Raw genomic sequence first — 16,417 nt, 5'->3', positions numbered from 1 at the left:
AGACTGGAAAAATATTTAGTAGCTTCCATCTTAACATAAGGTTTTAATGGCAGTATTGCTGTGATCCAAATTCAATTATTAATTGGTCTTCTGAAGTCATTATAGCAGTGGTTCATATTGACAATAAATATAATCCCAATTACAATTTCTTGAGGATTGTGCCAAAACATTTCCATAAATAATGTAACTGATATCTGAATATTACACAAAATATAATAAAAGTGGATCATAGAATCTAAACAAGGGTAAAAATGTTTAATGGTTTTTAATATGGCCAATATTCTATTTTGCAAACCTCCAAAACACTCATAGATTGTCCTATAAGTTACCTTTAGAAACTGAGATGATAATACAGTCCAATACTAAATCATTAATCATGAAACTGAAGTAACAAAAGCTAAATGAAGGAACAGATGACGAACTCTGCACACACTGATGACTATGACAGAATCCACACATCTCTTGCTGTGGATCAAACGTCCTGTGGTTTCTGCTGAAGATAACAGGTTGAAGCAGGAAATGGCCTTCACCCCTCCTCGCTCACCCCCCACCTCTTCCTCCTCCTCTGTCTCCTCCGCATGCCTTCTCAAACACCTTGTACCCCTCCACCCTCCCTCCCCCTAGGACCAGACACCTCCTATCTTCGGCTCCCACGTCCTAATGAACGTGGTGGGAGGAGAAGACGACGCAGACGCGCTTGGCACAAAATGGCCCAAATTGACTGGGCTTAAAACCCCTGAGCTCTTTCAAAGGCAGTAAAATTCCTACCACTTACCCAAATCCAGCACTTGGCTCCTGTCAAGACAACACGCAGAGACGAGTAAGACCCTCAGACTGTTTTGTGAGCCGTTTCAGGGGGGATATAGTTTCACAGGCTTTTAACATAAGACAAAGTTGAGTTATTTCACTCCTGACGTCTGCAGTGGAGCGACTTGGTATGTATTCTTCTCAAGTGATTTATAAAAGGTACGGGTAAGCATGTGCACAGGTCTTGTAAAGTGGGGGTTTTATTAACTGTTTTGATTATATAATAAAGTAGATTATTATCAAAACTGCAAAGCACGACAAAGACGACACTCACAAATTTAATAAAGGCCATTGACGTTCAGTGTGGGGTTATTGGTGTTAAATATAGTCACGGACAAGGGAATAAGATTAACAGCACCACGATGGATGGTGGCTGTGCTCAATACAGATGTGGTAAACTGGACAGATTGTAGATTATGCTGGGTATTGCCACAGTGATCAGTATACAGTATATATCCCGATACAGGGTCCACAATATGATACGTATCCCCATATATTGATATCTTTCTTACCAGTCTTAAAACCATAGACTTTATGGACATAGTTAGCCCGCTAGCCGCCACATTCCAAATAGCAAGTGAGCATGGGCGAGTTTCCGGCTCCATCAACTCTGGCTCCAGTTCGCTTTCTATTGTGTTGAGAAGTAACTGAGAATACGCATTCAGAATACACATTTTGAGCAACTGTATTCCAGTACAGTTACTCTTTGGTTACTATTTGGTGGTATTCAAAATAAATCAAGTCTATTAGTCTTTGTCTTGTTAAGAGTCAAGATGTCCCGATAATGACGGCTTATTCCTTTATGCCTAGTCTAGACTACAGCATCTGGTAGTGTATTTTGTAGAACTTCCAATTCTAACTTCCATGAGACGTCCAGCCAGACAGACTATAAAGAGTAGTTATCCCTGTAAAAATAAACAAAGTACACACAGCACAGGACACTGATTGACCTGATCCTGGAAACACATTTTGATTTTGCACGTTTGGTCTGAGATTCAAATCATTAAAACGGAGCTCTCAACAAAGTTTCAATCAGTCGCACATCTGCTTAAACCTTTAGCGACAATTGGTGGAAATCGCATCTTAACCTCCCCTATAGTTAATGTGAGTCATTGTATAACACTATTGTTTATAGTACTTACATGCCATTGGCCTTCTCCAGTTCTTTCAGCTGGTCTCTCACTGTCCTGTAGTTGCTCTGAACGAGACGTAGACGTTCACGGCGGTTATCGTGGGCCTTCCTCAACTCCTCATTCTCTTCAATCTGTAAGAAACATAAAGTAAAAATCAAATAACTATAGTAATGCGATACCTCAGACCTGTAAATGACGTCTTTCAATCTCCTGATTTGTCTTAACACATGAAAAACAGAACAAGTTCATCTTAAATGGTTTGGTTCTTACCTTATGCTTTCCGAACATTCACTGTTATGATTTTAAAAGTGCTTTTCACAACTTTCAGGGCCAAAGCAGAGTTTTAGTGATCATGCTAACTGTGCACTTCCTGTTTTTTCTGACAATCAAACACTTTTTAATTGGATGCAGACAGTACACAGTGGACTTATTGTGCCCTCAAGAGCTGCTTATAGAATACATCTGTAAATTTTGCTCAAATATACTGAAAAAAATCAGATACAGGCCCTGAAAAATGTTACCTCCTTTTTACACAGGATTTTTGATGTGCATGTGAACATAAACAGTGATTTTTTAACAAGCAAACAAAGCAACATGTACAAAAAAAAAGAAAAAAAAAGGTCTAGTTTGCTAGGGTCCTCTCTGCTTTTTTATTTTTTAATTTGGCACACTGTTAGCGCACCTGAGCCTGACAAAAGTCCACACCAACTCCACAAGTCTGTCTCTTCTCCTCCCTCTTGACAAGTGAGAAACATCATTAAAGTCTGATATTTAGATGGCCAGTCGAAAAAGGACCCAAACCATCAAACAGACAGACACACGAGACACGTTCACATCCTTGAACCCACTTACTGGAGTTACAGTGCTGACGACCGGACGCGCTTTGTTGCTGACAATGTTGTTGACAGCTATTAAAAAACGCGGCAAAGATTGGGCACGCGGCTTCAAAGCGGGAGAAGACAACGTATGGATTTTTTGCTTGTCAGGGGCACAACGCCGCTCCTCCCCATCAAGCTGACCTTAACGGAGAGGGTGATACACAAAACCGTTTCAACAGGCAGGACAAAACAAAGGTGAAATAAAGAGAAAAGGAGGATGAAAATGTGCGGAGGAAAGAAAGAAAAGGGGAATTACGAAGACGGAGAGAGGCAGTTGAGGAGAAGCAGGGAGAGTGCAGGACAGGTTTCTGCTTGAGTGGCCAGGGCTGGGGAGAGTTGTCGAGCGCGTTCTGAAGGGAAGGAGCTTGTTTACTGCTGATATGACACGGCTGCCCTGCAGAGAGGGAAATGCGAGCCCTCAGCCCTGTTATTATTAACAAGGACAAAGAGAACAGAGACAGTGCACAGACATGGACTGGACACACACACACAGAGAGAAGGCCGACACGCTCACACGTACAGCTGCCAATGTGACAAGTATGGATTTCCCCCCTGCGCGCTTTATCCACATAGGACATCTGCAAGGCATCCTGAGCCCCTTCACGCACCTCTCAAAAACAACACTTTAATGACAAGGACCAGAGCGAGGCTTTGGTGAAAGTGGGAGCTAAGGGAGAAGCGGAGGGATGGAGAGAAGGAGGGGTGCGTTAGTGGCAGGGCATTAGCTACATCATGGATTCCCAGGCTTCCTTATAGCGTTCCTCCCCGGGTTGCTCCGCTCTGGTCATCAGGCCACAGACCCCTGCCCACCGATCAATATGCCCCCTTCCCAACCCGCGTACACATCTGTGGAGGTTTTCAAGCTGAAAAATAATTACACAGCAACAGTGAATGTTTACGTGAAGTGTGAGGGGAAAAAAACAACACAAAAAGCTAAGCTAAAGAGGCAACTGTCTGCAGCAGTTAGGGTCAATGTGTCAATTGTTTAAAAGTTATACATCCAGTTTGAACAGCGCTCTATATCATGGAAAGAGTGGATAAAGAGGTGTTGAAGTAAAAACATCTTGGGCAAAATAGTACATAGATAAAACCATTTTCACCACTGAATGACAAGTATACTTTAACAAGGGGGTATTTATGCAAAAAACTGATTTTTTTGAGACGTCATCCAAGCATGTTAGAGTATTTTAGCGATGTCTCCCAGGTCCTATCCGAACCCTTATTACGGTTAACTGTAAAATTCTATGTAATGCTCAGCCCACAAGCCTACGTCAGCCATGCTCCCACATAATTCTCCATAAATATACAAAAACATGATACAAAACTCTGCACAGCAACTTGGCAAACCTGATGCAAAGTGGTTAGAAATGTGGCCTTATTTTTGAATATCTGACTCTCTAAAGTCTCTGAGTGAGTATTGCTTATTCTCGGTGTGTCTGAGTGCATCTGTGGTCAACTTAAAACACGGACTATAGACACGTTGTAGACAGGGATGCATTTTTGCACACAGGGACAATTGGACAACAGGGAGGTCACGTTTCTTTAAATCAAATCATAGAAAATATGAAGACTAAATGGCATCCCTGGCCTAATGCCCTTATTGAATACAGTCATAGACCGCATAGAGTTAGTTGTTCTACGCGTACCTGACCAGCAGACACGTAAATGGCACTATTAACTAACACAGCCAAGCGTGTCCTTTGAGTCTTTGATGGGCATTAACGGCTAAGAATGGGTCTGCCAATGATGTAATTCAGACACTTCAAATCTGACAAGAAAATGGCGCCTAAAGTGTTCCCGGGGTTGTGTTCAAAAGGGAGATGACCTCTGCATAATCACATATTCACCGGAGTGGCTTGAAAGACAAGGGTGAGGGCTAAAAATGGAAAAAAAAAATGAATAAACTGTTTAATCTCTGCACAGGATGTAAAGAATAATTGTACAAAAGCTGGAAGTATTTTGAAGGTTAAATGACCAACAAAGAGAGTCAGAAATCCCACAGTATCCACCTGACCAGGGCACTCCCTCCACAGCCCACGCACAGAGGCCAGTGTGCTGTAGGTGAGTGTGCTGTAGGTGTGTGTGTAAGTGTGTTCTCTACATTGTTAAAGGAAGGTCATGGTGAGGCCGTGTCAGCAGTACTACAATTGAACCTTTGGAGAGAGTGACTGTTATCAGAGAGTGGACCTTCCAGGGCCATCATGTATGTGTAAACATGAGTCACAGAAACACATCAAAACTGCAGAACTGTCAAGACTTGTTGGGCTGAAAAAAGGGTACTTCCCCTTTAAAGTATTTTGTATTTGAAACTTCTTGCTATGAGGAAAAAGTGCTAGCCATTGTGGTGAATCATTGCAACAATAAACAAAAATTCATGTTTTTGAACAAACAAAATAAAAATGAGTGTGGTTCATATATCTAAGTAATAAATATGTGCCATAAGCCATGAAGCATGTACCTTTAGCTGCAGCAGCTCCTCCAGTGCCTGGATACTCTCCTCTGCATCTTGTCTTCTGCCTCCTCTCAGCTCCACACTGCCGGCTGGGGACAGCGAGCGGGAGCGCTGCACACAGGTAAGCAAGGAAGTACAAGCTGAGAACTTGAGCACACTTCAATTACACCTGGGCACCAGCCCATGCAACAATTAACATCTGTAGAAACACTGAGCGAATGCCAATAGTGGAATTATCTGTGCTCATTCCATTCCCCTCCTCACCTTGAGCACAGCACACACGGCGTCTTGTGAAACGCACAAACAAACATACTACCCGAGGAATAAAGAAACCGGAGCGGTGCTGGCTACGACCTGAAGGGGGTAAGCCTGGTGTGTGCGTGGATGTGTGCTGCAAGCTGAGAGCGCCAAAGGTTTCTCCCTACGACTGGCTAATGAGTATGTTCATTTCCATTTACATTGTTTCTTTGACAATAATGATGTCCCATTAGGGGAGACTAAAGGGGCTATAGATTCCACAATGTGCTGGGCTTCATTACAAGAGGTGGGCAGGGAGGCCGCTCTAATTGCTCTACTAGGGGCCTCCAGGTTACACTTGATAGGACAACTGAAAGAGCGGCGGAGTAGGAGGGGGAGTTGCAGTTTGCTAGCTTTTCCTCCTCGGTGTAAAGTAAATAAATAAATAAACACGGCAGTGGTTCAGAGCTGGAGAGAAAAAGAGGGAACAATATGCTAGTGGAATATGAATATGGGAGGAAAGGCGCTCCCCCGCGGTGCCTGAGCAGAGCTGACCAGATGGCAGGCTAAAATATGCACTGCCACTAAATGCACAACAGTCCTTGGGCTGGAGTGGATGATGGAATGAGGGGCCTATTATGGGAATGTTAACCAGAATGAGCTCATCATCCTAAAACATAGTGTCTCTTAGTTAAAGTTAATCACTCTAATCTTTGGCTAAGTGACTTCATCAGAGTTGGCCCGAAAAACAGGTTGCACATCGGAAAGGCTTCGGCGTTGTTCGTGGGAACTCAGTTTGGAAAGCATACACAATATTACCCAATGATTTATTATTTTTATATTTTGCTTTTAAATCAATTTAAAAAGATAGCGCTGAAAAAACGTCAGCCAAACTTGCTCAAAATATTATCACTTGAGTAACAAAAAGTGCCCTTTCAATCATCAATGAGGATAAACACAGTAGTTTATGGAACAAACCCCAGACAATAACCAGTTTTAACATTTGTGGGTTTCCCTTTGAAAACTGTATCTTAAATTAAAATGTTAGTTCTAGTGATAACTCTAGGCCGTCTACCTTAAATTTAAACTATTTGCTCAAACTATTTGCACAAAAATCTAATTAATAATAACTTTCTGCAAGGAATGCAGATGTTAATAGACACATTTTCCTTGTACTCATGATCAGTAGTACTTTGATCAGTATTGTAAACTGTTTGTCTGAGGGCCACAGTTGACTCACATGACCTGACGTGCTTCTTCTGGTACCACACAAACATGGGTGCCAACCATGTGCTGGTGCTCAGCCTTAATGACTGTATGCCACTAATTAGCAGATTGATCTGCATATTTCTGATGAGTGGCAGGCCAACTTGGCTAGTGCTTACATACATGGGGAAAAGTACCAGGCCAAAGGGGATTACACAGCAACTGAAAACAAATATGACCAATCTGACATAGTCTGAATTTCAAAATGGTTAACATTTGGGAATAGACTACCGCATCTAATTATGAATTATATGTTATAATTTGAAACCAGATTATGTAATGCTTTAGTTTCAGTTCAGAGACTGTAAATACACAATAGTGAGGACTGAGGAAGTTGTGTCAGGAATAGAGATGGCCAGTAAATATCAAATTTGTTGTTTTGAAGATAATATGCTAAATCTGAATATCAAGTACAATAATAATTTTAAAATGCCTGCAAAAGGAATTGCAGTTTAATCTTTCAAACAACAAATGTGAAAAAAGTAAAACTGCACAGAATTAAAATGAAATACATAATAGGGAGGGGTGCACCAGTCCAGCTTTTTCAGTTCCGACATTTATACTTGGACTCGAAGTATCTGCCGATACCCGATATCAACCGATACCAGGGTAGGGACAGAAAATGGCACTTATTTCTTTAAACAACAGTTAACTTATGAGGATATTACAATGACCGAAATATTGTCAAAACGCTCACAACAATATCTTGGGCTGCTACTACTTAAATGCATTGTTTTATTGCTAAAAACAGAGGGAACTACATAGACCATGATCCTTTGGTCCATTTCAATCCAGACAGCATGAAGAAATAATAATTCTGTCATAAAGAACTTTTCTTGTCTTTCTTGGCTTGTCAAGGCTTCACAAAAGGAAAGTCGCATTTTCACAGTTCTGTTGGCATCTCCACAATATGACAATAAATATTTTACCATGAAATGAATATCATGACAATATGGTTCAGTGAGTTTGGGTTTCGCTACATTCTGAGATCCAGTGGTTACTTATCCTTGAAATAACAACTGAACAGCATCATATGAATAAAAGTTCAATCATTATGAGACATTCTAGGCTCAAAACAGCCTGTAAATAACCTTATTACACCCACTTCAAGGCCAAATCACAATATCGGCTTAACCAATATCATGGAACTGATACCCGATCCAGCAAATGTTTCACATGCCAGTATCGTATCAGTGCATCCCTACATAAAGGTATTGAATATTTTTAAATAATAAATATATAACTTTTAACTAAACAAATTAACTTACTAAATATGTGTCTATATTTTGTTGCTGTCAAAGGACAAAGTGAAAGAATGGGACAGTGACAGATGACGGCTAGGTCCTACAGATGTCGTCTCTGGTCCAGTTGGCCGCCTGTCTCCCATAGGTCAGGAAGACACATGAGCACCTTCTGCTTGTGAACATGTTGTGACATTATTAGTGGCCAGGCCTGACAGAGTAAATGCAGAGAGCACAATGGGGATAAGCAGATGCAGTTGCTAGGCATGTCACAATAAATACTATATCGACTTATTGTTCAATATATAAAGGCTGGAACAATGTTTTTGGGAGTCAGTATTTCTCCTGTGTATACTCTCTTTCTTTTACTGGGAAATTATTTGGTATTTTTTAGCAACATAAGATCTGAGCCGTAGAAGATTGAATGAATAACTTGACTCATGGCTCATTACAGATGCAAACTAACTACTAAAGTGGTTCATTCTGCTGTTTATTTATTGCAGCTCATGTTTTTTGGGGTGTTCTTGGGTTATTGTGTCAATGGCATGAATTAGTTTCAATATTATCGTTTATCGTCTATGTTTACTTCAGCATTATATCAAACTTAAAAATGTGTTATCGTGACAGGCATAAGAGTTGGTCCACACTCTTGAGGTGACCTGTACCTGGACCCCATAATGCTGTGTAAACAAGAGGGTACAGATGAGGCAGAGCAAACACACTGAATGTGAGGAGGGGCACAGCTTTATTTACTCAGAGGTCAGTGTCACAGGCAGTGGAGTACAGAAGAAACATTTCAGCAGAATCTTCCCTCCATCGCCCAAAGAGGGTCACTGTCATCAATGGGCCTCTTTTATGGCTGTGGCCGTGTGTCATGTGCGTCTGAGGCTCTCAAAGCACAACTTGTTCAGGTTGAATGAGTGAATGGGAATGTTGTTTTGAACCACATAAGCAAAACTACAGCATAAACATAGTGGATATATAAGCATTCAAGACAGGCTTTCTCAAAACTAAGTGGATTGGGAGTTTCATAGAAAAAAGCATCATGTTATGAAGTTCACCATTTTTTCACAAAGTTTGCACTTATAGCTGGCATCCTTGTCATCATCACAAGTACGAATCACTAATGATGGACAGCTTAGCAGGTGGACAAGACATTGTAATGTTGTCTTCATTTATCTATCATATGTATGCATGTATCATGTGGAAATGATGGTCCAACTACAAAGTAATCCTATTTAAAAAAAATAATAATAATGTGTGTTTTAAATATCATAATTAAGTAGTAAGAAACTGGACTGAGTATATTTTATTTTTAAAAAGGCTGCTTCTTTTTCTGCTCCATCTATTAGAACAGATGACATGTGAGTGAGGAGTGTGTGAGGCCATTGAGAAGCATGTCCTGCCACACATCTGGGTGGAAGTCTGAGCCGATCAAACGCCTGTGTTTTGTTCATAATGTTCTGCTGAAGCAGTAAATTAGCCAGTGCCTGAGCCCAAGGCATGCGTGAAACCAGAAGCACCACGCTGCCCGCTCGCAGTGGGAGGGGCTGCACACTGATAGTGTGTGTTGGAAACTCCAGCCCAAAGGTTGGCCCAGACAGGGACTGATAAATCACATGAGTTACTCCGGACCATTGGCCCTCACATCCTGTCGGTATGGTTTTGATCCAAGGTGGTGTTAGCCTACCTTGTGTCTTGTGACAGATCTGCTGGAATGGTGTCTGAGGGTCCTCTCCTGCTCCCCTGGGTCAAACTCGTGAGCAGACACCTGCTCCGAGCTGAAGCTACGTCTCAGAGCCGACTCAGATAGAGCTGCCTGCGGAGCGAGGAGACAGGAAATGACCAAGATTAGCAGAACACAAATGTTGAGGGGCAAACAGTGGCAGAATGATGTTCAGAACAAATCAAATTAGGTTTTTTGATGTGAGCATGTGTAATAGTCTTGTCTAATCTAAAATTTCAAACTCTAAGAAAAAGGCTTGGAAAAGGTCCATTCTCCAGACCACAATGATCACAAAAAGCATTCAATACAATCATTTTCAGCACATATTAACAGTCATTTCTTTAAAACTACCAGGTGCTCTTCAAGGTTCAAAATAATTTTCAGCATTGACACTTGCTGAAATAAGTTTTGATAGTTTTGGTATCGATTACTATCTGGGTATCAGTATTTTTGATAACTGTAATGTACAATTGATTTTCTCCACCCTTTGTTAAGACCCAAAATACACCATTTCACCAAACTTCACATGGAACTTTATGTGCATATATTTACACTATTCGGTTCTTTAAAAAGTTATTTTAAAAACAGGGTGAGACAAAACTTTAACTTCCTTGCTGCTTTCATTATCAGCATTTCAACACATTCAGCTGAATCTTGCAGAAAAACTCAAGCAACCACAACTGTTTATCTTCACCTACAGACCAGGTAAAAACGCAATGGATGTCATCACCTTTTTAAACCAGCCCATCCTCATTGCATTATCAGAAAGCTGGCATCTGGGCGTGACCTTGTTAACTGCCAGGGTAATCAACTTTAACCAAAGGGGAGGAGAGGGGATGATAAATTATTAGTGGGGAAGATTTTGTTCATGTTTTATTAAATTGGCCTGTCAAAGTGGGCCGGTCAAATTATCTGGGGCCTCGTTTATTGGAGGCCGGCCATATTGGCACATCTGTTACAATTATTTATAATTTCCAGCCAGTCAGGAGAATGGACTGGCTTCTTCAGCATCAAGCAATTTAGAAATTAAGCGATGTGAGAGTGCGTATACTAGTTTTCATCTCACTTCTGATTTTAATCCTGTGCGAAACTGGAAAGTAAATAAACATATCAACTCCGTAAAATGGAAAAATTGTATCTCGAGTTAGCGCAGATAAGGATGGGATTGAGGAGGGTATACGCAGGTGCAAATAACAGGAAAAAAAGTGATGCGAGGAAGCTGCGAGAAGGGGGAAAAAAAGGAAAAAGGCGTTCTTGGTAATTACTGAACGCGATTAGGTTCTTGTGGGAGCTCGTCTGGCACTAGCGGCCCTAGCTGGTGAGGATGCGGCAGGCAGCAGCATATGGAGAGAGCCTTGTGATTGTGCTCCCCGAAGCTCGTGACCCGCCTGCTGCCGAGCCCTTGAGCTGAATGTGAAATGAGACTTGCCAGGCCTAATGTTCTACACATGCACCGTTTATGCCACAAAACAAATCTGATCACTGTTAATTATGGAGCAGCTACAATCAGGAGGGGCCACGTACACACACAAGCGCACACACATATACACACATGCACGTCCGTCAGTCTCTGGATCTACGGACTTGAACTATCTGCAAATGGATGGATCGCTTCTTCTCGGTGGTTCTCCTCGAGTTTCTTTGTTTCTTTTTGCCGAGAAGGAGAGTGTCAGGACAGGACAGGGGACGCTCTGGGACAGTCATCCATTTGCGTTTTTCTTGTGAATGTTGGTTAAACTGCTCGCCAGAAGAGATAAAAATTCTAATTCTGCTTATGTGTTACTAACCAGTGACTCTTCCACTGTTTCTCAGTCCTCAGTGTTGTATTTTTCCCGTTTTTACGTGTAAGCCGCCATATTTGTTTGACACGAATGGACTAGGCGTCTCTTTGATTGGTTAATCTGCCTGTCAATTATGGCCACTGAAATCGAAGAGACAGGATATGGTTCCAGATCAACTCGTTTTTGTAAAGTTTTGTAAAAGCGTGTGGTTCTGGTTGGAGAGGTAAGTGATTTTGGGCTATGCAAAAATAAATGGAACCGATTACTTGCGCAGTTGTATCCGCAGATCTTTGAAAGCTAAGGCAAAGATGAGGCGTTTTGTCGGACCAATATATGATAGATAACCCCCAAAATTGTTTTATTGTATTCATTGTGTGGATTCAAACTAACGTCTTAAGTGTTGCAGATCACATAGTTTTAACAATGTTGTAAATTTAGAATACTTTTTGGGAGCTAATTCTACTTTAGGCTTTGGTTTCAATATTATCGTTAATCGTCTATATTCACTTCAGCAACATATCTTCACTTCAAAATGTATTATCGTGACAGGCTTATGCTCACATGCATCCAAGCCAGGTGCACTTTGTATTCACGCCACAGTTATTCATCAGAGGGCTAGCGTGCATATATGCATGAGTGCGGAGTGCAAAAGGAGAGGGACTTTACAGAAGGACAGTGCAGCGGTGAGTAGGATGTATGTTCGGTGTGTACATTGTATAGCCCCGAGTCCGCCCACACACACGCAGTCTCTCTGACCTGGGTGCATGCGCTGGGGCGGGAGGCAGAGATGTGCTTCATTAATGAGGCGAGCGGCACTACACGGAGGTTCTCGTCTAATGAGAGCAGTTGAGCTGGTAAAACACACCGCTGGAGTCCATGTCATTAGTATGTCTTTGGCCCTGGACGTGGCCCGGATCCAAACACTGGCGCCTGCATAAAGTCACGTTGACACAAATATTTGGAAATTCATTCATATACTTTATCCCAATGCAATTATTAGTTTTGTTAAAAGAGGCTGTATCCGATTTTGCCATGCAATTAAATAAAAATAGTTTTTTCACCACTTCATATACATTTTGTAAAAGCAGCAGCATTTTTTTTTTTTTTTTTTTAAATCTTCCACGAACCAGAAACTGTGCCATTAGCATGTTCATTTCTAGCATTACCCTGATGGCAAAACTCTGCTCTAACCTCTCATAGTTGTGAAATTGGCTCATCAACTCATCACAAAGAAAGCGAGAAATAATTCTGGGCCACTAAATAGTTAAACAGGATCTAGTTTAACATTTTTATAGACAGTAAATGTCAGGTACAGTGCCTTTAATTCAGCATCTATAGCTAAAACATGCAACAACTATGAAATAAGGGGGTCATATGCAAAATAGATTTTTTTTAAACTTTCTACCATGTTATAACATTGTTCCCTCATCAAAAACATGCCTGAAGAGGTTTTAGATGTCATCCATGCATATTTGAGTATTTTAGTGATCTCTCCCTGGCCATATTCAAACCCACCTTATGTTGAGATGTAAGATTCTGTGCAATGCTCAGCTCACAAGCCTAAGGTCATCCATGCTTCTATATGATAATTTTCCATAAATATACAAAAACAGGATACAAAACTGTACACAGCACCTTGACAAACCTGATACCGTGTGCAGTAGTTTCATTAGTGGGATGCACATTGATTGTGTTGTGATGGTGCTCTGAGGGGGAAGTGACTTAAACCGGAGAGCAATGGGAGGGGAGACTGTCAAAAATGTGGAACTTATAAATCAAAACACATAGAAGCAAAATACCTCTATTTAAGTTTGTTTTACTACTTAATTCTTTAACACGCTTTCTTCTTGTTCTTAGGAGAAATCCTGTTGAACCTGAGTAGAGACACTCATTCGCTGCTGTGAAGGCCGTTTAGTTCAGCCTCAGCTTTGATTTGAGGTGTTGCATTTTATCTGTCTTTGTAGAAGGTCCTCTCTTTCCATTTGCCGGGTCTTTTGCTCATTTTCAAGCAGAAGTACTGTGTCTGTTAGTTCCTTCTTGTGATTGTTCATTATTGAAAACTGAAAAGTCTGATAGATCGAGTATTGGTTCCAAGATATCGATTCACACAATATCCAATTTTGGTCTAAAAACTGGAGTAATACGACAACTTACTGAACAATGCTGGCCCAGAACACTTCAAAGTACTCATACTTTTTAAAAACGTAGTATTGGCATGGGGATCGGAACAGAAAAAGCTAGATCGGCGCATCCCTAATGAACCTAGTCCACGTTTTTTTTTTTCTTAAAGTCATTTCACGTGCTTCACCTCTCCTTTTGTAGCCAATACTGGTGCTCCGTCTCCAAGATCTCTCTGTGTCACCTCCATGATAGTTACCTTGAGCTTGGTTTTGTTTGTTTCAGAGCGATTCATCATCACGCTGCCACGGCTGTATGTTTAAAAATAATGAGCGGCGTTGGCGAAACATCACTTCCACGACTATTCGAATGCAAAGTTTTGAATCCTAAAAAAACGATCTACTTAAAATGACCCTTACTTTGAAGTACACAAATGCACACAACATACATATACCACGCTGGAAAACGAAGACGTAATTACATCCACAGCACAGCATTCAAATCAAACAACCCAAATATAATGGACCCACTCTGCACATAAGTTCATAAAAGCCCTGTAGCCGCTGAAACGGTTAGCGCAGCTTGTTGTTCAAAGACAACTTTTTCTCGCTCCTTTGTACTATTATAGTTCCGTGTCTTTCTTTCGACGGTTGCTATTAATGATGATACTGATCAAAGAGGAGCCTCACCTACGCCAAGCATGACCCGGCGAAATGGTGGGTGTACTTGTGCATGCCCGAGCGTGCCGGAGCCGCGCATTAATTATACATCTAAAAACATTTAGATTGGCTAACATAAATAACAAGCCAGCAGCAGATGTTAAAAACCATCTCAATAAGCAGAGGGAGAAGCACCATGTGGGCTACTCGCATTTTATGGAGAGGAAAACACCCTGGTCACCTTGGGGAATGTTACTTGTGCTTCAAGGTTTACAGCCAGGGACTCGGTTGTGTTAATAGCGTAATATGGTTAGTTTTTATGGTGAAATATTTACAAAAAGAGCTGCAACAAGTCATGAAAAATACTATTTATTTATACCGGGACTCTGTTTTAAGTTTGCATGTTTTTACCTTTATCTGATTAAAATGTAAAAAAAAAAAAAAAATGGAATGGAATGACAAAAATAAACTCTAACTGGCCAACTACTAAAAATAATCAATAGTTGAAGCTGTACTTATAAACAGGGGTGGGAATACAACAAAAAAGTCAAACAAAATGCTGCGAAAATCATAGTGGCAAAGTATTTTGAGTGAGTAACGTCCTTGGTTTGTGTTCCAGCTGTCTACTGTCGTGTGCACGTGTGTATTTCTTTGCACTACTGGGAAATTTTTTTTGTTGTTGTTTTTTTTTTTTTGACTATATGATAAGATTTAAGCCGTAAAAGTTTGAATTAATAACTTGTATGTCTCGTTACAGATGCAAACGAATGACTAAAGTGTTTCATTCTGCCATTTATTTATTACATCTCATGTATTTTTTTTAACAATATTGTAGATTTAGAATAGTTTTGTGGTTTAAATCTGCTCTTGGGTTGTTGTGTATTATTGTTTATCGTCTATATTTACTTCAGCGATATACTGGACTTCAAAAGGTGTTATTGTGACAGGCCTGATGTTTTTGTTTTTTTTTGTTTTTTTTTAATGAATTTACTCTAGAATGTACTGTTTTTTTAATACTACAACAGATAAAACTTATGTCCCATTGTTTGCAGAGTGGGCATATAACTAGGGATGGGACAAAAAGGGTGGACCATAAATCGTTCGTGGGACATTTCCATATAATCGTGAGACTCGGCAACAAAAATAATTGACAATGTATCTCCAGAATATGCGGGAAAAAGCTACTTATCCATAATATTCTCGCAACTTAAATAATTATCGTGATATAATTGTTAATCGCAATTATTTTGGCCATGATTTTCGTGACACTAAATTTCAATACCGTCCCATGCCTAATCATAAAGGATAAGAGTAATACATTTTTGCTATAATAAGCCTTTCAAAACAGCCAAGGACGCTGTAGAGAATAAGTTAAAAACATAAAAACAAAAACAAAAAACACAAAACTGTATGAAGTGACTTTTTTTCTCAAATTGATCAATGTACTTTTTTTCCCCATGTTTTTATTTTCTAGTTAAAGAAGCACTACCGCCTGCTCATCTCCATCAGATGCTTTGCTTTGCCTGAAATGTTGTTATATATGAATGTTATAGTATTTTTTTTATATTTTAAGGCGCCGTTGAGTGTCTAGAAAATCACCTGATAAATATAATGTGTTATTAGTATTAGTAGTAGTAGTAACTAGTAGCAGTAGTATTATTAGTAGCAGTATTGCATTCATTCCATTAAAGGCATTTGGATTTAATTGTAAAGCTTCTCTATATAATAAGAAAAACAAAAGTACAGAGATGTGTGAATAATTACGTTATTATGTTGCTAATTGTTACAAAGTTTCTCATATAAATACAACTTGAACTCAACTTCCATGCAGAGAGTGCTCATGCCTAATGTATCTCCACTGCTGATGGGAGAATAAGGCGGACTTTGAATGACTGCCCACACAATTAACAACTTACCATTCATTTAGTGTGGGGAAGGTTCCAGAAAGCCCGAGGTCTGCTATGGATAATGTTGGTCTTTAATCACTGCACAGCCCTGACAGTGGCCAAACGCTAAACTGCTATAAATACAATGGTGCGGTTAGGGGGAGTATTTGATAATGATTCAGTGTTCACCGCGGCTACTTTTATAGTTGCTAATGAGAGAACTCTAGATTGTG

General features: G+C 40.3%; 1 protein-coding gene across 1 annotated transcript in view; it reads right to left on the bottom strand.

Annotated features, from left to right (window-relative positions):
* cntln (centlein, centrosomal protein) overlaps nucleotides 1-16,417 on the bottom strand; it is a 113,949-nt gene that overhangs the window by 76,193 nt on the left and 21,339 nt on the right. Inside the window, exons 9-11 of the mRNA XM_055224223.1 lie at nucleotides 9,705-9,833; nucleotides 5,277-5,381; nucleotides 1,950-2,071 (exon numbers count right to left, since the gene is read on the bottom strand). Of these exons, the coding sequence (XP_055080198.1) occupies nucleotides 1,950-2,071; nucleotides 5,277-5,381; nucleotides 9,705-9,833 (356 nt within the window). The remainder of the gene's footprint in view (nucleotides 1-1,949; nucleotides 2,072-5,276; nucleotides 5,382-9,704; nucleotides 9,834-16,417) is intronic.

The sequence above is a fragment of the Periophthalmus magnuspinnatus genome, chromosome 1 (genome assembly GCF_009829125.3).
Source record: "Periophthalmus magnuspinnatus isolate fPerMag1 chromosome 1, fPerMag1.2.pri, whole genome shotgun sequence".
Taxonomy (NCBI): Eukaryota; Metazoa; Chordata; class Actinopteri; order Gobiiformes; family Gobiidae; genus Periophthalmus; species Periophthalmus magnuspinnatus.
This window is presented reverse-complemented; position numbering and strand designations above follow the sequence as displayed.